This window comes from Aureobasidium namibiae, assembly GCF_000721765.1.
Source record: "Aureobasidium namibiae CBS 147.97 unplaced genomic scaffold scaffold_24, whole genome shotgun sequence".
Lineage (NCBI taxonomy): Eukaryota > Fungi > Ascomycota > Dothideomycetes > Dothideales > Saccotheciaceae > Aureobasidium > Aureobasidium namibiae.
The window spans coordinates 134,615-157,414 of NW_013581185.1; the positions used below are offsets into that span (position 1 = coordinate 134,615).

The 22,800-nt window shown below is 51.3% G+C and overlaps 10 protein-coding genes across 10 annotated transcripts; 3 read left to right on the plus strand and 7 right to left on the minus strand.

Annotated features, from left to right (window-relative positions):
* Positions 1-123: 123 nt before the first annotated feature.
* M436DRAFT_57528 (uncharacterized protein) lies at positions 124-1,742 on the minus strand (the record flags this gene model as incomplete). The annotated part of the gene is made up of 3 exons (XM_013567570.1): positions 124-907; positions 958-1,485; positions 1,537-1,742. The coding sequence occupies 3 exons, from the start codon at positions 1,740-1,742 to the stop codon at positions 124-126; spliced, it is 1,518 nt and encodes a 505-aa protein (XP_013423024.1).
* A 755-nt stretch (positions 1,743-2,497) lies between these two features.
* M436DRAFT_86010 (uncharacterized protein) lies at positions 2,498-3,195 on the minus strand (the record flags this gene model as incomplete). Its single annotated transcript, XM_013567625.1, has 3 exons — positions 2,498-2,887; positions 2,941-3,075; positions 3,124-3,195. 3 exons carry the CDS (start codon positions 3,193-3,195, stop codon positions 2,498-2,500), a joined length of 597 nt encoding a protein of 198 aa, XP_013423079.1.
* A 194-nt stretch (positions 3,196-3,389) lies between these two features.
* M436DRAFT_86011 (uncharacterized protein) lies at positions 3,390-3,666 on the plus strand (the record flags this gene model as incomplete). Its single annotated transcript, XM_013567626.1, has 3 exons — positions 3,390-3,458; positions 3,510-3,572; positions 3,646-3,666. 3 exons carry the CDS (start codon positions 3,390-3,392, stop codon positions 3,664-3,666), a joined length of 153 nt encoding a protein of 50 aa, XP_013423080.1.
* Positions 3,667-4,736: 1,070 nt separating this feature from the next.
* M436DRAFT_67768 (uncharacterized protein) lies at positions 4,737-6,925 on the minus strand (the record flags this gene model as incomplete). Its single annotated transcript, XM_013567592.1, has 6 exons — positions 4,737-4,894; positions 4,953-5,256; positions 5,447-5,898; positions 5,962-5,977; positions 6,114-6,285; positions 6,630-6,925. The coding sequence occupies 6 exons, from the start codon at positions 6,923-6,925 to the stop codon at positions 4,737-4,739; spliced, it is 1,398 nt and encodes a 465-aa protein (XP_013423046.1).
* Positions 6,926-8,228: 1,303 nt separating this feature from the next.
* Positions 8,229-10,207, plus strand: M436DRAFT_67769 (uncharacterized protein; the record flags this gene model as incomplete). The annotated part of the gene is made up of 7 exons (XM_013567593.1): positions 8,229-8,353; positions 8,451-8,598; positions 8,660-8,765; positions 8,798-9,308; positions 9,531-9,567; positions 9,668-9,979; positions 10,028-10,207. 7 exons carry the CDS (start codon positions 8,229-8,231, stop codon positions 10,205-10,207), a joined length of 1,419 nt encoding a protein of 472 aa, XP_013423047.1.
* Positions 10,208-10,536: 329 nt separating this feature from the next.
* M436DRAFT_67770 (uncharacterized protein) lies at positions 10,537-11,327 on the plus strand (the record flags this gene model as incomplete). The annotated part of the gene is made up of 3 exons (XM_013567594.1): positions 10,537-10,639; positions 10,689-11,011; positions 11,271-11,327. The coding sequence occupies 3 exons, from the start codon at positions 10,537-10,539 to the stop codon at positions 11,325-11,327; spliced, it is 483 nt and encodes a 160-aa protein (XP_013423048.1).
* Positions 11,328-11,585: 258 nt separating this feature from the next.
* Positions 11,586-13,742, minus strand: M436DRAFT_67771 (uncharacterized protein; the record flags this gene model as incomplete). The annotated part of the gene is made up of 4 exons (XM_013567595.1): positions 11,586-12,211; positions 12,545-13,214; positions 13,349-13,408; positions 13,491-13,742. 4 exons carry the CDS (start codon positions 13,740-13,742, stop codon positions 11,586-11,588), a joined length of 1,608 nt encoding a protein of 535 aa, XP_013423049.1.
* Positions 13,743-15,182: 1,440 nt separating this feature from the next.
* On the minus strand, positions 15,183-16,024 carry M436DRAFT_76593 (concanavalin A-like lectin/glucanase; the record flags this gene model as incomplete). Its single annotated transcript, XM_013567627.1, has 3 exons — positions 15,183-15,306; positions 15,380-15,644; positions 15,703-16,024. The coding sequence occupies 3 exons, from the start codon at positions 16,022-16,024 to the stop codon at positions 15,183-15,185; spliced, it is 711 nt and encodes a 236-aa protein (XP_013423081.1).
* Positions 16,025-17,800: 1,776 nt separating this feature from the next.
* M436DRAFT_67773 (uncharacterized protein) lies at positions 17,801-18,841 on the minus strand (the record flags this gene model as incomplete). Its single annotated transcript, XM_013567596.1, has 3 exons — positions 17,801-18,275; positions 18,331-18,521; positions 18,716-18,841. 3 exons carry the CDS (start codon positions 18,839-18,841, stop codon positions 17,801-17,803), a joined length of 792 nt encoding a protein of 263 aa, XP_013423050.1.
* Positions 18,842-21,875: 3,034 nt separating this feature from the next.
* Positions 21,876-22,300, minus strand: M436DRAFT_67774 (uncharacterized protein; the record flags this gene model as incomplete). The annotated part of the gene is made up of 2 exons (XM_013567597.1): positions 21,876-22,169; positions 22,211-22,300. 2 exons carry the CDS (start codon positions 22,298-22,300, stop codon positions 21,876-21,878), a joined length of 384 nt encoding a protein of 127 aa, XP_013423051.1.
* Between the last annotated feature and the right edge of the window lie 500 nt (positions 22,301-22,800).

The window sequence follows — 22,800 nt, forward strand, 5'->3', positions numbered from 1 at the left end:
ACGTTCTGTATCAACTACCGCCATTCAGACAGTCGCCCGAGAAGAAAAAGTAGGAGTATGGACGATTAGCAAACAATTGTATGAGCTGCATACTTACAAAGACACAAACACTTTTGATGTCTCCTAATCCTTCTTCAGACCAACTTTTCCAATCCTCCTCAAACCCCAAACACTGACCAGCAAACTCGCAACAATCAACGCAACACAGAACCAAAATGCAGCTCTATACCCGACCATCAAGGCCTCAGGCGAAGTCTTGTCCTGATGCTTGGAGTTTGCAGTAACTTGCTGAGCAATCAGCAACGTCAAAGCCATACCCACAGACTTGCCAGTTTGTGAAATAGTGTTGAATACACCTCCTGCAACGCCTTGTTCGCCGGGTGGAAACATGGATGTGATGAGAAGGTTTGCGACAGTGAACATGCCGTCTGCACCGACGGGGTTGAAGAATTGGGCGACAAAGGCGCAGCGCCAGTACGACCAGCTTGGATCGATGATGGCCATCAAGAGGGAAGCAAGGGCTGAGACAATGCTGGTGAGTACGACGATCCAATCGCCACGGATGCGGTGGACCAGCAAACCAACACCGATGTTGGCAAGGGCGCCCGAGACTGGTGCGGGCAGAAAGCGAAGAGCAGTGCCCAGAGGACTGTTTCCTTGCACATCCTGGAAGAAGAAGTTGGCGTATTGCTCGAAAGCATTGAAAGCCGCCCAAACGCAAAAGACGTTGAAGCAAATGCAAGAGAAGCCTTTGTGTTGCCAGAGAGAGTTGGGGATCAGAGCAGGGCGTCCAAGGCGTTCTTGACGGCCAACCCAAAGGACAAAGGCACCGAGGAGGACGAATGACAGAACGAGCAAAGTAATGTTGACGGGCTGCTTCATCACAGTCAAATCGCCTGTGAGAGCCCTGCAAAGTTTGTCAGCGGGAACTGAAGGTGGCATACGTAGACAACTCACGAGATAACGTAAGAGAGCATCGCAAGGAAGCCACTGGCGAGGACGAGTCCGAGCCAATCGATATCAGTCGCAAGTCGAGACCAGATCTTATGCTTGTGGTTCGACGGAGTAGGAGGCAGCTGCCAAGCAGCAAGAATGAACATGAAGAAGTTGATTATAGCGGCAACATGAAAACCCCATTGCCAGCCGATGGTGCCAGTGAAAACACCACCCAAGACCATACCGATGCCGAAACCAAAAGGTTGAGCTCCGCCCATCATAGCGAAAGTGATGTTTCTCTCTTTGCCAGGGGGAAACACTTCGTTGATGAGACTCACAGCTGAAGGCAAGCAAAAGGAAGCTGCAATGCCCGAGAAGGAGCGAAACGCGATGATTTGAGCGGTGTTTTTTGACAGTCCGCAAGCGATGGTCATGAAGCACTGTAGGAAACAGCCTGACAAGAACATTCGTCTGCTACCGATGACGTCTGAGACTGAGCCGCAAGCGAGAAGAGTACATCCGCAAGCTAGAGAATATACTGTGACAGGCCTGTAGGATATCAGCGACTGTTTCGAATTGATGAAGTTCGGTAGCATCTACCATAACACCAGATTTTCGGGAATGTTGAGGTCTTTGGCCATGATAGGGATAGCGATGGTGATGACTCCAGCAAGAAACGACGCAATACCAGTACTGAACGCGATGCACCCCATAACAATAGCATTGCCTTTTTTCGAGGCGTGTCTAGGGTTCGCCTCGGCCAACGCGAGACTCTTGACCGTCGAGGCTCGTCGCTGATCGCCCATCGCACTCAATTCTACCGCCGGATCGCCCCAGATACCTCCCCCAGATGCAATGGCAGCTGCCTGCATCGGGGTGGGCGCAGTGATGGTGACTGTCGAACTGCTTGCCGTGTCGCTCCTCATGACTTGATTGATGCACACAAAGCGAAAAGGAACAAAGAAAGTTGTTGGAGAGATGCAGTCAGCCCTAGTCGGAAAGTCGATCCGTTCCCCGGCTCCATCGTCCCCCGCTTCCGTCCCCGATCTCGGAAGAAGCGGAACATGTCCGCGTCGCCGGTATGACCTTGCCCTTGTTGAACAACCTCTTCTGAACAATCAAAATCGGATGATGATGGCATTGAGACAATAAGGACAGTACTTCCAGATCATACAGTAACTGTGCAACTCTCATTGGGCATCACCAGATGTGGAAGTGCTCGTTGCATTGCGATGGTTCGCATCGAACATGTGGTGGCGAAATGAGACGGTTGGCAAACCAATGGTAGCGTCCCCGAAGTTGCGTTACAAATCCATTGTGCTCATTGGGAAGAGCCCGTTAGGCACTTCCACTTTGCATCACAATAGGTCTACCGTAGCAAGTCGCTCGACTATAGCATGGTCACGAGAAATTACACAGGCACAGGTATGGTAGCAACGAAGGTTGATTGCAATCGACAGTGCGAGAACAATCCGCCCCGAGAGAAGATTGAAGACATGCTGGCATAGTCGAAAGTGGGAATGGTCCAGTCTTGAAGTAGCAACATCGTGGCAGCAACCTCTCAAACCTTCTTCTGAGCGGCGACCCAGGCCTCCATCTCGGCCAATCTCTTCTCCAAGCTCTCATTCTTCTGCTTCTGCTCCTCGAGAGCCTCGATCAAGTCATTGTTGTCCTTCCTCAGGATCTCCATGCGCTTGGTCATTGAGTCTAGGGCCACAGGGAAGAAGGTCCACAGCTCGGTGACCTCTTTGGACAGATCTCCGACCTCGCCGGCTAGGTGGACAAGCTTATCGCCAGCTGAGATGGTGGATGACTCCACGGTGCTTGACTCGAGGACTGGCTCAGCGGCAGGAGCAGCGTCGCCAGTAGGGGTCTCGACGGTGGTATCCTCGACGCGCTTCTTGAGGATGGACTTCAGGGGAGCAGAGCCCTTGTTGATAGTCTTGATATGCTACACGAGTCAGTATAGGTAAAGGTAAGGATCAATGGTAATAGTAGACTGACCGAGCGGCCTGAGTCGAACTTGCTCTTGCGCTCCTCACGAGTGCCCTTCCACTTCTCTTGCTGGTGACGAGCGAGCTCCAGCTCGAGGCTGAGCTTGCGGATCTTCATGGCTTCCTCGAGGAACCAGTCGGGGTTCTGTAGAAGGTCAGCATGCGGCTTGGATACTCTCTGGAAGTGACCTACGGCAGCGTCCATATCGAGGATGGACTGGGCCACTTCGCGAACGAGCTGATCGTTGGGTTTGTCGTCGTCCATGGTGAGCAGAAGGCGAATGTCGATCTGTTAGTCACGGAGAGAGAGTCGCGAGAAGAGAACTTATCTCCAAGTATTCGATGAGATATTCCGTGGGTGCGACCTCGTGGACTGCCAAGCAATCACTCCCTCGCAACCACCACTTCACGTGTATCCTTCAACCAGACCATCACCAAGTTTTTGTCATTGACGCGGCCATGGATCTTCCCCCACCCGCACAGCCTGTGCAGCAAGATGCTGCTGTTCCAAACCCAGCAGACCCTTGTGTGAGTCCAGCATCGTTCAATGCTTCCGTATATCATCCTGATGTCTTCTAGTTCCCTGTCGAGCTCCAGCAGATGCTTCTGCAGCGCATTGCTGGTACCGGTCGACCAGCTCCCGTAGGTCAACTTTGGAGCCTTGATGTTGTAGCATGTTCTAATCGAACCACTTCTGGAGTATCTCTTGCAGTAGCTCATCTTCAAGAGCTCTTGATTACATGATGACCTTGATCGTGAGGTTTAGCATGGCTCGAAAGGAGGACAGTCGGCAAGGCAGAGAGGAGCGTTGGCTGTCGTGGGATTAATGTCGCAATTGGGAGACACGAGTCTGGACGTTTCCTTCCTTTGACTATTGCATAAAGATCATAAAACCAATGACAACGAAAGAAACATTCTGAGTAGGTGTTCTGCAACTGTCCTTCTCCGATGCAAGTGTTTACATTACTGTCCTCAGCCACATTCCCACAATGATGTATTGTCACAGCATGGACTATCAACATGCATAGCTATGTCTGAGATCAGATTCATAGCTGGAGAAATACTGCAAGACAAGTTTTCTCACTGGACAGAGTTGCTTCTTACATGATCTTGTGCATTTTGATGGATTCGATGTCATGTTCATGTGTACATGTATAAGCGATGGCTTTAGCATCAACTTGTCTCTCGCCATTGTCTATAGCAACATTTAACCATAAGAATGCACAGCTGCTGCTCTGGTTAGAGGTGTGACCAAAGAGATGTCGTGAGACGATATCTCTGGCTCGTTTTCATTGGATACCATGCATTTTCAGAGCTATATTGTGACAGTTCTCTATACACCGAGAGTCAAGAAATGGGAAGAGTTTGCGAATAAAAATGACGTTCAACGTGCGAGATCTGCTCCAGGATAGTGTAGTCAAGAGCGAGAGTCAATGCACACGAGGAAACAAAAGCTACAGAAAAGCTGCGACCATGGATGGACGTGCTCGGCGCCTTTCTCCAAGTCCTTCGCTTGATGTTCGTCTCATCGCTACTCTTTCATAATTCTGAAGACACCCTTACTACTGGGGATAGATTGCACGACCTGTATGCTGGACTTGTCTTTGATTGTGTTCTGGTCCTGGCGCTGGTAGTTGACTGTCTCTTGTCTCTTGCACTTTACTTTGACCCTTCTCTCGTTCCTTGCACTCCTTACGAACTATTTCGACCAGAGCCTTTTCAGTCGAGTATGTGACTGCAGGATCTCACCCAGCGTTCCTGATGTCTGCCATTGACAGCCCAACGACTCCCCATCTCCACCGTGCTTTATAGTTCAGGCGTGGCGGATAGAAACTTCTGAAGAGGCAGTTGCCATGAATGGGAGCAGAGAGATCCAAGATCGCGACTCTCAGAGAAGTCCAGAACATCTGCTCGCTTATTCATCTGTTTCTTGACTGACGAGATTGTTCGCGGCACCTTGAAACCTGAGGCATTGGTTAGTGAAGCTCGTGGCAAGACACTCCGAAGGCATCAAAAACTTACCTTTTGCCGTCCAATGGTGCTGCTGAAGCAGAGCAAATCTTGGCACGCTAGTTCTTGGGTTGAGTCTCTGTGTCGGTGGTGGTGAGTGACGAGAGAAAGCTGCAGCAGCTGGAGTCTCGAAGCGAATGATCCCTTCAGTCCAGTCGGCGTCGTCACCATCAATCTCCAGGGCGAGCACACTTTTGAAGACAGAGCTGCTGTAGCAGACCTCTTCAGTACCGTCCAACTGTATGTGCGAGCTCGCAGTAGTGCGACTGCGTTCGTCCCCCACGAGCACATTAGAGACGTGGGGTGGTGGTGTTGTCTGTCCGACAAAGCCTTCCAGTCACTGATGTCGCCGTCGTCCTCGTAGTCGGTAGACTCGATGTCACGCAAGCCGACAGATCAGGCATCGTCAGCAGTCGAAGCGGCAAAGAATGCCATAGCCTGGGCCCTGCTGGTGGGGGCCCGAGGAAGTATAGCAGGAGGCATGCCAGTACGAACAAGAATCTCACGCTCATGGGCGACGTTGGCAGCAGTGTTGTGATCTTGGGAACAACGATGCCAGCGTTTTGATCGGCACAACGGCTGGTATCACGGTAGACGACAGGACGGCCGTAAGCATCGCGACGTATAAGGCCATGCTCTTCGAATTCATCTCCAGTGCCCTCAGTAGTGTTCGACTCAGTCGAAGGACGCGAGCCGATATCATAGGTGCCATAAAATGCTTGTACGACAGCAGTCTTGGAACGTGCAGCACTGCTTTTGAGTAAGTGTGGAGGTAGGCCAGTCGTAGAGGAGCTCAGGCTGATCACTGGCTGATGTTTCAAGGACCGCCTGACTGGACTGGACGACGGGACGCTGTCGTACTCTCCGAAAGACACGATACCCAGCGACTGGCTCTTCGTGATCGGAGTCGCTCGGCGGCAGGGTGCTGCGATTGGCTTGCTTGCACCGTCGAGAGGTACTGATGATAGTCAGTGACCTGATTGTGCAAGATAGGACGATGAAAATCAAGGATCCGACTTACAAAGACACAAGTAGAGCTGTGTTGAAACGGATGAATAAATTCGTGTTGGAGATTTTGCTAGCAAAGAACAAACATCGGTGGGCAAGTCGATCTAGTCGAACCTTCGCTGTAGATCAGATCTTGAGGCATTTGGTAGGCTCCAACAGACCCACTGACGCGTCGGCCTGCTTGGTCTTGCTGACAGAGCCTTTGTTGTATCTGAGAGTGAGACGAGACTTTTTCTCGATCTCAGCAGCGAGCTTCTCATAGTCGGAGTCGGGGTGCGCTGTTGTTGCTTTGCTCTTGCCTTTCTTGGTGGGTATGATGGCTGCGTAGAACGTGTCCCTGGTAAAGGTTAGTGACCGTTGGGGAAGAGGAGATGCGGAAGTTGAAGAAGAAACCCACCAGAATTCAAGTGCAATCATCCTGGAGCAGCCGAAGCGGCGAGGGTCCCGTCAAAAAAAAAAAGAGTCGACTGGGAGTCGACGTTGTACCAGAACTCGTTCGTGACATCTTCCATCCACGGTGACGGAATCGCGAAACTTGGCCAAGGGACAGTCGATACCCTGAATAGTGGCATACGAGACCTCGTACTTCTTGAGGGGACCTCACCCGAGCATTGGCGCTTCTGCTCATTGTTAGGAGGCGGGAAAAGGTGCTCTCCATAGTGAGAGCGGGTCCCGCCTTACCCAACGCCGAACCGAAGCACTCCGACGCTCCCAGTATGATCCCCACCAGCCGGGCGATGGCCAGCGTGGTGGACACCAAGAACAGTTCCGGTCTCTGAAACCCTGAATTCCATCTTGGCGAGGTCAGCTTGGATCTCGCGGATCTCAGCGTTGCCAGGAAGGTCAGCTTCCAGGTGCTTGACTGCCTGCTTGAGAACCGCATCAACCTTATCGTGGAATAGGTGGGCGATGTTGACATTAGTGGTATGGACAAAGACGCGAGCGGCAGCTGCAGCAGCCTTGATCGCGGCAGGCATTGTAGATTTCTGTTGCTTTTCGACGGTCAGCACGCGAGTTGTTTTGGATCTATATGTACGTACTTTTGCGGTATTGGAGGAGGATTGATCGAGAAGATATGCTTTGATTCGAAGCAGGTGGTGCCTTTGCGAGATGGCTCGGGATGGTAATGTTTTGGCTGTAAGACTCTCATCGCATCTTGCAGTATCCAGCCATCGGCATGCGACAGAGCCACCTTGCTCCTTCGAACAGGAATTATCGGCATGCACATCATGTCTCCTTGCATGTTCGACATGATCCGCAAGAGACACATGGCTGGGAGCGCTCTCGAATTGGCTGCTTGATGCTATTGACAGCTGCTACTCTGCGCAGTCCCAATTCTTGTGTGTATCGATGGCAAAGTGCTTTACGCTGCGCCGTTAGTTAAGAGACTACGACTGACACTTCAAGTAGTAGCACTCGAATACCATGCCGGCTACTTGAGAACAAAGTTAAGGCTCTTCATGGCGCACTCTTTGAGCGTATGCATGCTGAACATGAGATGGCCTTATTGGACGTCACTCGATGCAAGGATCGTAACGAGTCGTTCACTGCTTCGAGTCTGGCTATTAGAGAGCAAATCGACTACTGCGAGGAGTCCATCGTCGGTCCGGCAGATAGCATGGCAAAAAGGAAAAGTGGTGCAGGACGAGGCGTGGTAAAGGAGAACCAGAAGGCATGGAGACAAGGAGAAATAAGACCCAGGGCGTATGAGACAGTGACTGAACCTCGGCGATGGCAGAGCACAAATGATGAAGAATATGGGGAAAAGTAGTGCTTGCTTCTACGACTTGAAGACTCCAGCTTCTGTTATCGAGTACGCAGACCACTGAAATTCCGCAGTATGCAAAGTGCACCTCCTCCCAATCTTCTCGCCGTGGTGCACGGGAGATGTCAATTGGGCGGCGATCTCGAGGATGCTTCCCAATGATGTACAGTGCTGGCGGTCGGCGAAACGTAGTGGACCTCATCATCGAACAACACGTTTTCCATTCTCTTCCTTGCTTTACATCATCAAGGTTCATTCCCTCTCTATTGTTGCACCACTGCGAATTGCTTGTAATTCATCTTCTCCACTCAAAGACCCTCCAGCTTCGGAAGCACAAACCACTCACAGCTCTGCTCGCACCAGTTCCAGCTCTAGCGCAGCCTCATCATCCGCAGATACGCCCAGTCCATCGTGTAGACATAAGAAATCTCCAAGAGAGCTGCTGTTCGGCTCACTTTATCCCTTCTCCAGGCGTACATTTTCTCGTTGCAACGTCCCATTTTCTTCTTCCGAACATGTTTGCTACTGTTCGCTTCGAACCTCCTCAAGAGCTTACAGCTGAAGTTTTGGAGCAACAAGACTCCCAAACCATAGTTCGACCGTCGGACAACACACGCGTGGACTTGCAGACTCCAGTATTGTACATTTATCGGCATGCACACCGCGGGGGTTTCTCGCGTCCATCTTCTCATACCTCAAAATTCCAACTCATCGATGATCTCTTCTCCCCACCGCAGCGGTTCACAAGAAAGATCCGAGAACAGCGCCAAGCGCGCTCTGGTCGACGTTATCAACACCAAGGTCAAGATCACCTTCGGTAAACGCATTTACAAGTCGATCAAGGAAGCCCGTATCAAGGCTGCTCTTCAGTCCAGATTCGTGACGGTGCGTTCGGAGAAGTCAGTCGAAGCAGCTCGTACCGAAGATCTCTTCCCGGCCCCCAAAGTTATCTGACTTGGTCCGCGAACAAAGCCTAGTCAGATACATTCTCATCGCTACTTCCACGGTCTTCAAAGGCGCTGCCACCGCTCGTAGCGTATGCCTCCTACATGGTGAGTCGCCTCCACCCTTGCTCTCCTCCTAGGGCGTTATCTTTCCTGGCCTCGCCGCTCCCATGGAATACGGCTGACTCCCACGAGCGACAGAGCTTTGATACACTTCCTCGAGCGCCGTGATGATTGCGGCAACCATCGCTTGCAGAGACTTGAACAGCTTCACGCCCATCCCGCAAGCCAAACCGAACGCTCGCTTCGGCGTTTCAATGTTACGCGATTCGATACGACACTTGTAGTGCCTTTCATCCCAGCATCACTTGGTATGCTTGTAGGATTCGTTCTCCGGGGCTTCCAAACTAGACGGTTCAGTATCCGTGGTGAGTTCGAGTACCGCTATGACGACTTGTGCCTTGTCCACAGCAACTCGGACTCGCCGCTCAGTCTCCATCGCTTGTATTCCACCTCATCACACGCCAAAGCTGTCGATATACGCCGAAGTGCCTCGATCATCCCTCTTGTAGACTACAACGAGGTGCCACACTTACCATCCGATGCTGCAGCCTTCCCATCTCAAGGGCTTGACGAAACAGACGCAACGATGTCTTAGCCGAGTCGCAAACTCCACCGCCAGCCGAGCCTCGTGGAGTTGTCAAGAATTGTGCAGTTCATCTTAAGTTCTGCCAAAATCGTTTCGAAGACTTCGGCGCTCGTCCCAAACCCAGCTATATCGACGAGGAAGAAGAGAGTCTCGGGCTCAGTGATTTCCACACACTAACCTCAACATTGCACCACTCATCCATCAATCTCTGCAACTGACGTCAGGCGCTGCTGTTCTGCGGGGTTGACTCAGTCTCCGGAGGTATGTTTTGACCTCTCTCAACTCTTGGTATTGCCGGTTGTCAAGCGCCTTTGAATGATCGAATAGGTGTCCAGATTAGGTTGAACTCCACTGCCGCCAGTCTGTGGTTGCCAGCGCTCTCCTCGAATCCACTCTAGCGATGGTGTTGTTCTCTATGTTCCGCCTTAGCAACTCTGCATGTTACGAGCAATTCACTCCCCAACAAACCCTTGCCCCCATCCTACCGTCACCGTACGCGAGAACCCACCATGGCTGCCATCCATGCCGACGACCAGGCTGCTCTCTCTTGGACGAATACCAAGGCTGTTCAGCATCTCAAGATGGCCACCAATCACCCGAGGCTGAATATCCAGTGATGCTGGAGTCCGCGAGATCGAAGCTGAAATCGCCAAGATGGACGCAAAAGATCAAGGTACGAAGAAGGAAGATGGTGCTACTGGCATCCACATCACTAACCCAGACTTTCACATCGATTTTGAACAGTGACGATATTGTTCTAGAAGTTCGTGTCGGCGGATTCTGCTTGTTGCATTCGACCGTCTCTCCAATACCAACCCCTAACTGCAAGACTGGGGTCGGCGACCGTTGGGTCATCGTAAACCCTCCCCACTGGCATCGATGTTGGGACCGGAAAGATTGAAGCCGGGCAAGATGGTCACAAACCTGAAAGGCCCCAACGAGGAAGAACATGGTCTTGTGGCTGCTGATCCTCAGCTGAATGAATAGTCTCAATATTCGCCAACAAGAACGGTGAGGCTCTCAAGCATCTTGTGGGGTACCTCGGAGAGGCTTTCCCGTACAAGCCTCCAATAAATCATGCAGTAAAGACACGAGCGAAGTTGTCAGTCATGTATCCATGGATATTGCCCGGACTTTTAGTACTGGTCATCCCATGCAGGAAGACACCGACATTGTGAGTTCTACTTGCAACGAACGTCTAACTCCCAGTCGCAATGGCAAGATTGAATCATGCATACAGAAGAAGCAAGGAATACAGCAAAAGAAGAGGGAAGCAAAATAAACGACGCTCGTGACGTAGTCGTGCGCAGAGCCGAACGAGAGAACACCGAAGGTGAGTCTCAGGGAGAACACATGATTATGGGCTCTTAGATGGCCGGCAGGAACGAGGGCAGACATCTTCGCAAGGGAGGAAGCTTTCGAGGGGGATGTCATGGGGGGAAAACAAGCCAAGGCCCGCATATGGTTTCGTCCTTATACCGTCAACGAGACCAGCCCCATGGCTGGGCGCCAAGCTCAGACCGATATGACCTACTACAAACACAACAACAGAGGACCGCTGCGTGCTATGCACGATACCCTGACTGGTAACGAGGACACCATTGTAGGACTCAAGCGTTCTGATACTATACAGGCTTATCTTGACAACGATGATCACATACTTTTGGAAAAGTTCCAAAGACTTGCACATGTCCGTTCAGCGCTTGTATGTAACATTGGAAGAATTTTCATGAAGCCTAAGATGTCTTTCAGCCATTACATTAAAGCCTGATCAACACCTTCTCATGACCGGCATTTCTGATGGTACCTTCATGGAGGAATGTATCGGTCGTCATGCTTGCTTGACAATAGGTTGACATTTCGCTTCGAACCATACTCATAAGTCACATCCTCCTCAAACTCCGCCGTTGTGACTCTATCCTTTCCGTTTATGTTTCTTCGCTAATTCTTGATTTATGCGGAAGAATTGGTCCAAGACAGCCATGCTTGTCACTGACTATTTTGCGTTGTCAAATTGTTAGATAAACATGAGCTTAGTGTTTGAGAAATAGAAGCACAGTACCAGATGTGGTCAAGACGGATGCAAAGTATCCAAATTCTTAAGACTGTCTGCAACTTCATTTTACCGTCTAAGTTTTATTCTTGATCTTCGCATCGTCTTTGCGCTACTAAGTTGGCTTTCTTCCCCTCCCTTGGAAACTTCGTCTGACGTCGCTCTCTTGTCTTCAGACATCTGGTAACGTTTGCCTTCCAAGTGTATTGTATCTTCCTGTACAGTCTCACAACAGGATGGGCAAGCTTTTCCTCTTCTCATTTCCTCTTGCTTCTCCTTGTCTCTTGTCCCTTCTTGTGTATTGTGACACTAGTAACACTGCCTCTGAGACCTCAGGGAGGCAATGAGGGGTGCATGCCAGTACATTCGACTCCCTCCGCGTTGTGGTGTTCTCCAGAATACTTTGACAGACTGCGGTGTTTCGAAGAGATGTGTCGAGAAACTGATTTTTCCGGCTTGGTTTATGGGCCGAGCCATTGCTTGCATGCTGTTCTTGTTGCGCGCTGTGACTGCGAAGCAGCTTCGTCGTAGGACTCGCTATCGCACCATCTTCTTCAGTACCAAACACAACGACCGGCGTCAGGTGGCTTTGTTTCCTAAGCCTACCTCTCCTCTTGGGAGCGGCAGAAGACTCAGTCCCCTCCACGTGTTGCGCTTCTTCGGAAGACTCGTGGAACGCCTCACCGGGCAGCCTCCGATTTCTTGGCTCTACCAGAACCTTGTCAGGCGGGTGGAGGGACGAGCTCGACCTTGTGCTCTGCTTGAGCGTCCACAACTTCGGATAGTCGCGAATTGTCAGAATTCCTCTTGGTAGGCTTGGGCTCGGAGACTCTGGTTGCAGGTGAAAAGGCCCTGGTTTTATGTTATGCGTCCTCTACTATTTGGCTGTACAGGATCACTCACGACCTCCTAGGCTTCGTCTTCGTAGGCTTGAAACTCTGATTGCAGGCGATTCGACCTTGATGACGGTTTGCTTCTTGCTGAGCCACAGTCCCCCGATGCCAAGGGCCAGCGCGATGTAAAGTCTTCCATGTTCCGAATGTCAAGTGGGCGCCTGTCTCAGACACATCCTCTGATCCACAGTCGTTGACTGCAGTTGACTGTGGAAGATTGTGAGCTAGAGACACGCCGGCGTCCGGTCAGGGATCCTTTCCGCCCTAGCGCAAGCTGTGACTTCGGACGCACTCGCTCGGAGATGAAGGAGGATTGCTTGCGCTCGGAGATCGGTGAGGTGTCTTTTGGTGGAAGGTCGAACGAGGTAATGGTCTGTAATCTTCTGTCGTGATGTTAGGAAAGGTTGTTCAGTATGATCGTCAGAGAGAGGTGGCGCGGACGGGGAAGATGACAAGAAGGTAGGCGAAGGTGCATGAGCACCTTTGGCAATGGACGTTTCACTGACACGCACACAAGACAGCGTGGTCGATTTTCCTCCGATGCCGGGCCCAGAAGACGAAGGCGTGCTGCAACTCGCCTCTTCTCCGGTTGTGGAGTGCGCGGTCAAGATGTTTAGTGATGGAAGGATCGTCCAACGAGACGGATCCTTAATGGCCGTCAGGGTCGGCGGGTTCGAGAAGGTCCGATGAAGAAACTGTAGGTGCAGGTCGCAATGGGTGCAGACCGGAGGAGTCGCTCTTTCCTGAACTGTCGACGTTTCCAAAGGCGTCAGGTCTGGGCGTGCTGTTACCGTCGCTGGTTCTGCAGGCAGTGCGCACTGAGATGTCTGAGCCGGCGAGGCTAGGGGTGTTTCTCCCACGGTCGTTGTCAGATCCGACATGGTGATTGTGGTATTGCGTGTCCATAGGCGATTGCTACTAGCGGAAGTTTGACTCTTGAGTGTCGTCGGGGCATGATACACCTTCGCAGTTTGTTTTTTTGGCGAGCATCATTTCGTCAAGCTTCCTTTCGCCTCTGCGAGAACCAAGCTGCGTCCCATGCTGGCACTATCTCGTAGCCTCCTCCATCCCCTCTTTCAAGTAGCATCAGACATACCAGCAACAGTTTGCCAGCCTCAGTCGACAGATTGACGTCCGATATGCTGTATTTTATGTGCTATCTCAGTGGGAAGTAGCAAGCACGGTATGTAGAAGATAGTACCTTCAATGAGTTTGTTCCCGTAGTATCATCGTTGCACAGAAGGGAGGACACTTTCGAAGGCAGAGCTGCTGGAGGATAGGTCGTCAATACCTTCCATCTGCTTGCACCATTTGGCAGTAATGCGACTGCGTTCGTCCTTTTCGAGCACGTCCAGGATGTGCGGTGGTGGTGTCTGCTCTACGGCTTTACAGTCACCGCCATAGCCAACGCCTCCAGTTTCATCAAGCCCGGCATCACAGTAGCTGGCCGGTTCGATGTCGTTGGCAGTGGAGATGGGAGAAGATGCCATGGCCTCGGCGCTGCTAGTGGGGCGAAAGAAGTGGATGATAACTCGCAGCTTTGCGTCAAGAAGTCACCGACATCACTGGAGTCGCTGTACTGACTGCGAATGACTCTCTTGAGGAGAGCGTGCGTGCTGCTCCAAATAGTTCGGAGGTGACCTGTACCGATCTGATTGACTTCAAGGCGGACGCAGGGTCGGGTATGGGTGCATGAGGAGGGCTGCGTCAGGAGCGGGAGATACACCTGCCTGCGTTGTTGGTCTCGAGGTTAGACAGGCCCGGAACCGAATTCCAATCTCCAGGATGTAGTTTTGGGGGAGCGCGGTGAAAGTGACACCAGCGCGTCTTGGATGATGTCAGCTGAGGTTCTTGGGCTCAATTCCGAATTAACTTACCGAGATTTGTCATGATCTGAGGTTGCTAGATCATATGGAGAGAGTAACAGAGCCAGTCCGGCGTGAGGTGCTGGTGCGCGGAGTGGATAGCATGGTGATAGAAACCATGTATTCGTTGTTGGTGAGACGGATCTGGTCGGCCGTCGTCAACGTGTGTCAGAGCGAAGAGCATGCAGCGCGCGGGAGAAGTTTTGAACTCGTCTAGACAGTCGAAGATCTCGTGAACGTAAAAGGTGCGATACTTGATGTTGTGTTCACGCATGGAAAGGTGTCAACATGTACTGCGCTCAGCTGAGCAGTCGAGATAGTGATGATTATGCTTGATCTACCACCTACAGGTCGAAAAGAAATGCATTAAACTACAGAATGTCACAGTCATGAACACTATTCGGTCACTATTGAGAGAGAGAATGGGAGTTTTGATACAAAAAGCAGCACTGCTGTATACTCGTACACTTCGCGTCAAGTCAGCAAGGTGCCCACATGCCTCATGGATATGGTACCTACATTACTCAAACAGAGTGGCGGCGCTTGGGGACCTGGTTCTCCTCAACCTTCTTCTCCTCCTTCTTCTGCTTCTTCTTGACGGGCTCGCCAGCGCCAGGCTGGGCCTGTTTCACGGTCAGTATACCGTATGGTAACAAACGGCGTGAGCAGCTCACGGCCCTCTTCTCGGCCTTCTTGGCCTTGTTCTCGCCCTTGGGGGCGACGACCTGGTGACCAGCCTCCTGCCCAGCCACGAACTCCTCGTACACTTGGTAACTGGCCACCCAGTCGATGTGGCCGTCGCCCCAGTTCTTGTTGGACGACATGTTGACTAGTGAGCGGTCAGTAGAAATGACTCTGCAGAGCTACAGGGTGGTCTTACTGGTGGTGATGATGGTGTGAGGGAGGGAGGAAGAAGAAGTGTGGTCAATGACCTGATGGTTTTTTTGTTGGTGTGAGATCGGAAGTGCGAAGCAGAGGCGCGCGAATTATGAATGTATCGTGTGCTCGACTTCAACGCAGCCAAGCATACTGAATTAGTTCCTTCTTGGGCGCGAGCCCGTAGATCTATTTACAATCAACCCCGACTATACTCGTCCTGTTGTAGTACATCTCAATGCTCTGGATCTCGAGAACATTATCTCTTTGTGGTGGTCCACCGCTCCAACTGCCACCATTTGCCCAATTGTTCCTGCATCTTTAGTCAGCATACGATCGCAGTGCATAGTAGCGACAACATCGGGGCTTCATCCAAAGAGACTAACCAAACCATACTGCCAGGCACCGTAGGCACATTCTTCTTCATCGAACCAACGTACTCCCCATCAACGTAGAACTTCGTGACACCCTTCAGCCAATCAAATCTATACTCATGGAAGCCAGCAGTCATATCACAAGGTGGCTCTGTCTCGAAAGTTGATGCTGCAGCAGTACGCGAAGACTTTTGGTTGGTAAGGAAGATCTGGTCGGGATAGGACGTGCGGATCTCGATATCCGTTTCTTGGGTGTCGGACTTGTAGAAAAAGAAACCTGTGAATCTCTATGTTAGGTATTGCCGAGGGTATAAAGAGCTGAGATAAGGCAATACCATGGCATGTTCCAGGCACTGAGCTGACCTTGGCTACCGTACGGACAGAAGCATAAAGGATATCATCGTAAGCGGTAGTGAATTCGGCGCCTTGAACCGGCGACTTGGTCTGCCCTCCAGGGACCCTGAGTTGTAACGGGCGACCTCGTTTGAGGATCACATTATTGGGTCCATAGTACTGGTCAAAAGGATGTTCGTCGTCGTCAGGATCAGCCGTGATGCCGTAATTACTAATTGAGAGGCCCAGGGGGAAGCTTGTCCATTTCGCAAAGTCGTACTTGACGTATTGGTTGAAGCGACCGACGCCAGGTACAGTCGTCATACATGACTTTTTTGCTGTTGCTCTTTCTTCGAGCAGTTCTGTGGTGTTGAGGTCTGCAGCAGTGGCGGAAGAAGCCAAGAAGGCCAGTATAACAGAGAGGTTAAACAGTTTGGTCATGACGAGAGGTCGAGATTGCGGTTGAGATGGAAAATAGAGAAGGCAAAGCCTCAGTGGACGAGCCTCCTGTATATGGTAAAAACAAGCAGTGGACGTTAGAAAGCCAAACGGCTTTTCGTTAGAGGGGAATCCTTAACGGTACAGGGCCGTTGACATGGATTTACGGTAATTTCTCATTCCAGTATACACACTTTGGTCACGATAGAGACATGGAAAGAAGATGTTTCGATGAGTGGAAATGAACAAGGGTCGCAAGGAATGCTAGTCGTTTTCTGGAAGCCTCGGGGGCGAACGCGGGCGATAAAGAAAATGGTTCAAGTCAGCTTCGTTGGTGGTATCACCCTGTCGTTCAGCGGTCCATCCTATGCAAGGCTGTCCAAATGTTCAATATTCTCGCCCCTTTGAAACCGAAGAAAATGATCGTGATTATGACTTTGGAAAGATAGAGGTAAAAAGCTCGGCAGCGCTCGCTTTCCAATGAGTTCCAGTTTGACTCGGTTCGCCCAGCCAAAGACTCGGCACAAATGGACCCGTCTTGAGTGACATATTGCTCGCAAAACGGTGGTTGTGTGGCCGAGTTGCTGCCTAAGGTAAGCGATTATTCCGTGGTTGTCACCTAGGCGAGAAGTTACCTGATTGGGATTAGCTGGATTGATGCTGGCTTCGAGTGCTCGGCAGATCTCTCGCATGGCGTCCATGTTTGGACCAGGAGAGCGGGAAAATACTATGGATACAGAGGAGAGGTAGCACACCCAGGAATGGTGGTTCAGATCGTCGCTCGAGGCGAATGTGTAAAGAGCCAAGGGTTTCAGAGCACCTAGCGTTACCTCATGCAGTAGAACAGAACGATGCCAGGATTAGAAGTGGTTCAAATTGGCTATCGACTACACATTCTGCTGTAGTGAGAGAAGACAGCTGCAAGCACTTTGCGTGGAGTGACATTGCTATGGAGAATTTGACGTTGGGAAAGAAGGGCTTTTTTATTTTCACTCCTGTGCTCAACGAGAGAAGCTATTTGTCTCGCTCCGAAGATATGATCAAGCCAGAACGCCACCAACGAGAAAAACCCTTGCCGAAAAGACAAGATCCTGGTCGCAAAAACGCCTCGAAAGAGTGGCAGAAAGCTTTTTGGCAAGGCATTGAGGCACCCGCTCTGCCTGACAACAACCAAAGAAAAGAACAATAGAAGGCAAGACTTCAACACAGAAAGAAAGATAGAGACTCGAGGCATGATGAGCGCAATGTCTCCAGTAGAACATGAACGACTGCTCGGAAACGCTTGACAGAACTTGCTGAAACGGACCCAAATGCTTTCAAAGGAGAAGAGAATGTGTGTCGCGCATGGTGTGATAGTTTTGGCGGATTGGGGTCGTTGAGAAGGGAAAGTAGTAGCAGAGGAAAGGGAATGAAGGCATAGTGGTTCAGATGGACGCTCCTGATAATGAGAAGCTACAACCACGTTCGCAAGGGCTGCCATACCTGCTTCTGGTCTCGTGGGGACCTACCTTGGTGAGTCCAGACCGCTTGATCTCCTGGAGACAACAGAGGTGGAGATGATCATGACTTCCTTGCATGCTCAAGCCAAGCGGTTCAGGGGAAGGTCGAGCGGTCGGCAGCGGCTGCCTCGAGGGCGATGACACGAGCCTCCAGTTGAATCCCTCACATTGCCTGATTGTTGATCTGATCTTGGAAGCTGACACGCTGAGTACGGAGCTGATCTTGGAACTCGACACTCTGAGCAGGGACCTCGATGCGCTGGGTTGGTGTCGTGAACACAGGAGCTGCGTCTGACATTTCGTCGTCTTCATGGGCATCCTCCGGGTTGTTGTCATCAAGGGAAGAGATGGAGGGAGTAGGGCTGGGGGATGGGTCCGGTGTAGCATCATGGGAGGAGATGATATCACTGTCAGTGCCAGAGATGGTCGAAGATGGGGTCGCGGGAGCAGCAAGCGGAGCAGCCATAGCAGGGGCGGTGACTGGCATGAAGACTGGTGGCACATATGGCGGGATGTAGGACAGGTTACTTTCAGTGTACAGAGCGCTGTTCATTCTCTGGCTGTATTGCACGATAGCATACTCGTGGCGACCGTTGCGCATGAGCTTCTCCTTGTTGATGTGGGCCTGAACATGATCTCTGCGCGGCTGGTGTCAGTATAGACACATGCAGACACTCTGAGTATGTCACGTACGCTCTACACTTGGCGTAGGGGCACAAGGCGCAACGAAAGGGACCCATGTTGTGCGCACTGCCCAGGTGCGCCATGAGGTTGCCTTTGGTACGGCAGTCTGTGTGTTTGCCATTTTGCTGGCACATCCTGCACCGCCACATCCTTGCAAGAATTGAAGTGATCTGTAGGTTCTTGATGGGATGAATATGGGACTGGGGTTGTGTGGTAGTAAGAGAGGTCGTGCAGAGAGTGAACAGGGGAGGCTGGCTTGGTAAACAGTACAACGCGTCAATCGCGGACTGCGCAACTAGTTTGGCCGACGTCGTGAAAGGTCTGCCCCGAGTGCCGAGACTACACGCATGGAGAGATTTGGTCACGAGCAGCAGATCAGAAAGACAAGACCTACTGAAAGGGATGCGGGTCTTCGAACGAGGTAGGAAACAGCTTCATTGGGCATTGACTTCCTCCAGCAAAGGTCTGCGGTAGCATACCACAACTGTTTCAGATATGATCTGTTTCCCTGCCCGCACATCTTCTCGAGTCTACATGCTCTGCGTGTTTGACAGGCGGCCCTCGTACCAAATAGATTGGTCTCAAGCTCCAATCGTGGATGGCAATGTTGGATGGGCGCTTTTGGGTCCTATCGAGGCAAGGATATTTCAGTCTCTCTCAAACATCGGAAGCGCTAGTAGCGAGATGGAGTCTGAACAAGGAATATTACATAGCTCTTCGAATAAGCTACAGCATATGCAATCGCGAACCAAGAGCACTTACGCAGATGGACTCACAAGGTTACTGATAGCTTATTTGACGTCTACTTGATCAGGGACCACGTCTGGACAGTGATAAGGCAGACAAATGGCAAAGAAGCAGAGTAGAAAGGGTTGTCTGGAATGTGTGAAGGTGTGCTTTGCTGAAACTACAACTTGAAACCGTCGCCTTTCTTACTACCTATTCTTGAACCGCTTGTCTACTGTGCAGCAGTGAACCGTGTAGATTTACGCAAAGAAATTGAACTCAGAGCTCCAAATCTGACATTAGCCAATTGGGTCAATAACATCCATGAGAACATAGTGACGGAAGCGGCGACACATAACGAAGGAAGGCAAGAAGAGCAGATTCTGGTCATCAAACTTTCTTTGTTCTGCTGGCAGCTGTTTCCCTCAGTGAGATTTGGTTGTCACCATGTTCGGCAACGATAGGGATGTGGTCAATACCGAATGCGACTCACTCGCTGATATCAGGGATACTGCGATAGCAGATCTAGATCGAGTGTGCTGATGCTGGACGCTCTGGACTCGGCTCGTAGTCGCGCCTGAACTCTAGGCTCATTTCGGTGCATCCCTTCCGAGACGCGGGAGGAGATACTAACAGCCGCAGATTGAAGATGAGATATACAAGGGCCATAATTTCGTAGCAAGGCAGCTGGAGGATACACTGTACTGAGGAGCCTTGTCAGACGGTTAGGCCTTACCTTGGCCAAGAAGAGGCTGAAGAAGTCTGTTTCTCGGCGAGACAGAACTCGGTGCTGTACTGAGGAGCCTTGACGCTGATCTTGTTGGCGGAAGCGGCGAATGAGGACTGTCACGATGAGGCAGCCTGGCAAGGGGTCTTCTTGAACAACATCCGAAGGATAGAAGCCGGCCTTGAATGACGGCGAGATTTGACTGAGGATCCATGACAGACTTGCTGGCGGAATCGCAACAAGCAGGAACTGCGATGTTGCCATTCGTCTGAGAGGCCATGTCATTGGCCAGGAGGCCCAAGACAACAATGTCGGCTAGATCAGCGTGCTGATGATGGTTGAGGTTACTGCTGCGGCTAATCTTCTCTCCCTAGTCGATGTACTCGAAAAGCTTGTCGTGAGTGTGGAGCGAGTGGTAGTGGTTCCTGGGATGCACCTGACGATGGCTGGGGTGCTCCTTCGACGCAATGAGCTGCTACTGCGGCTGGACTTGCTCACGTAGTCAGTGCACTTGTAGCGGGTTTTGTGAAGGCGTAGCTGGGATTGGGGACAGCTGAGATGTTCCCGATCACAGTTTGTCTTTCGTCTGTGACTGTACTTCTGGTTCGGGCTACTGCACTCAAAATGCTCGTCGTGAGAACGGAGCGAGCCTGGGTGCCGTACCACGTATACCAAAGACGGGTACAGCGAATAAGGTCTTGGGCGGTAACGAAAAAGCCCCAAATCCAGCCGAAAGAGTGTGAGGCATCGCGATACGTTGCTTGAAGTGTTTGCTGGAGGAAGGACGGCGCTGAAGCCAGCCAGAGTTGTGCAGTGTACGGCTTTGTTGCGCTGTGGCGCTGGGCGCAAGATTGGCAAGCATATAGAGAGCCAACGACTACAGCTTATAGAGCATTCCAGGCCGCAACAGAGGTATCAGAGCGCTGGACACGCAGCGAAGCGTTGCTCGACCTGCATGTGGTGACCTCGGCAAAGTGCTTCTGCTCCAAAGATGGATACCGCAGGTATAGGCTCCCGTGACAGCCACTTCTTCGATTGCCTGGATCAAGAACACAATGATATCGGCAATCCTGAGTTCTCACATGACTGCATGTGCTCCATGTGTAGACCGCTGGAGTGGAAGGTGTAGACACACGCTACTCTCATGAGCGCAGCGCTCAGCAGAATGGTCTCAGACCTTGGTACATAGGTGCCGAATGGGAAAAGCTCGGACTTGTAATTGTGACATGCAGAGCGTGAGGCACAACGTTCCAGCTGAAACTAAGATAAACAAGATGCGGTGAAGATCTTCGGTCACACAAAAGCCAGAAGGTGAGGTGCAAATTCCAGAGAGAAGATGGGCTGCAAATGAATGCGGTTTCGGACTACCAGAAACAGATGCCCTTCCGCGGACCATCGAGAGCGTGAGTTTGAAAGAAGCAGTGCCACCGGGAATGAAAAGATATAAGAGTGGAGAAGTGTCTGAAGCCAAACAAACGCAGGGATTCTCAGCGTTCTTCCGCAGTCTGCTGACAGAGAGAAAGAGGTAACATTATCAAGCGGTTTCTGAAGATGAACAATGCGCAGTAGTGCGCAGCGTGCTTGAATGATTGGCTTGCAGACATGGGAATACAAAGAGATCTTTTGAGAGCGCTTACATGGAGTGCCATGGTACACACATCACCCTTCTCTGCGAGGGACAGAAGGGGAGAGATGCGGCCAGGACGGCAGTGAAGTTTGATACGCACGATGGTCGGGAGATTGACAGTTGACGAGGAATGGTTCAAAGACGAAAGCACGAAAGTTGAATGGTAGAACGAGAAAGTGCAAAGCCTGAAAGCCGCAGAAAAAAACAGCCTCAAGTTTGAGTAAGTACAACTTCCGCAGTGCAGGACCATCATTTGGCAACCGTTGGAGCTCCTTACCACACGTCACACAATAGTGAGTAGAAAAAATGCTCTTGTATTTGAACTTGATAGAGGATCGGCTTCACTCGTGCCCGCCATCATCATCCCAAATGCTGACTCTCAATGGCCTGATGCACATGCATGACTTGTCTCTGCATTGCGAGCATCAGCATTGGAACCAGAGTATCGAGAGAGAAAAATCACGCTGCGAAGATCTATCTTCTTCTCTTGGCAGGACGGCGTTTCTTCTTGGGAGGCTCCTCGGGGACCTCAGGGGCGGGAAGAGAGAGAGGTGCTGCGTCTGGGTCGACGAACATGTCCATGAGCATATCGTCTGCCATTGAAGCAGGGAATTTGCGACCAGGGGGCTTGGTGGAGGCATAGTAGGCTGCGTGGCCTTCGACGGTGAGGTCTTCGGGGGACTTGGTCTCGTTGATGGGCTTGCTGGCGGGTTTGGCGGTGGCGGGCTCGGGGGCTCTGCCCTTGCTTTCTCGTGTTAGGAAGATGGTCTGGTGTGATCTTCGGACGTGTATACATACTCTTCGAGTACCTTCTGGATGGCCTCGTTCTTCGCATTGATGGTGGGCTCGTCGCTGACCTCTTTGTTGGCCTCCATGGTGTTGACCTCGTTGTTCTGCATCGTGGTCGTGTCTGCGAGAGAGATCGAGGTCGCGATACAATCTTGAGAAAGAAAGGTCTTGCTTTCTAATGACGATACAACCATCTGTTGAGCCGGAGACTCCGACTTGGACCGCCAAGGACAAGACGAGCTTTGGTCAGATTATGGCAGTATTGGATCTGATTGTGCCTGGAGTCATGCCAGAGGAATGGGCTTGGAGATTTACTAGTGGTTTGCGGTGAGCACCTCGACGTTTTCGACGTGGTAGCTGGGTACCCTGAGCTCGATGGATGACTACCTCTGATGTGTCCTGCTGCGGTATCTTCTAAGTAGCTATATACATGTCCTCAGACTCTTGAGCAAAGTTAAAGCACTTAGAGAGCGATGATTGAGATTGAAGGTAAGCATCATGATTCAAGTCTCATAGATAGAACATTTGATGGAAGAAGAAGCGAGCAAATGGTTCATTTCTCGTGCAGTACGTCTCAGCGGTGATGCAAAGCTGCGGAGAAGGTCGAGGT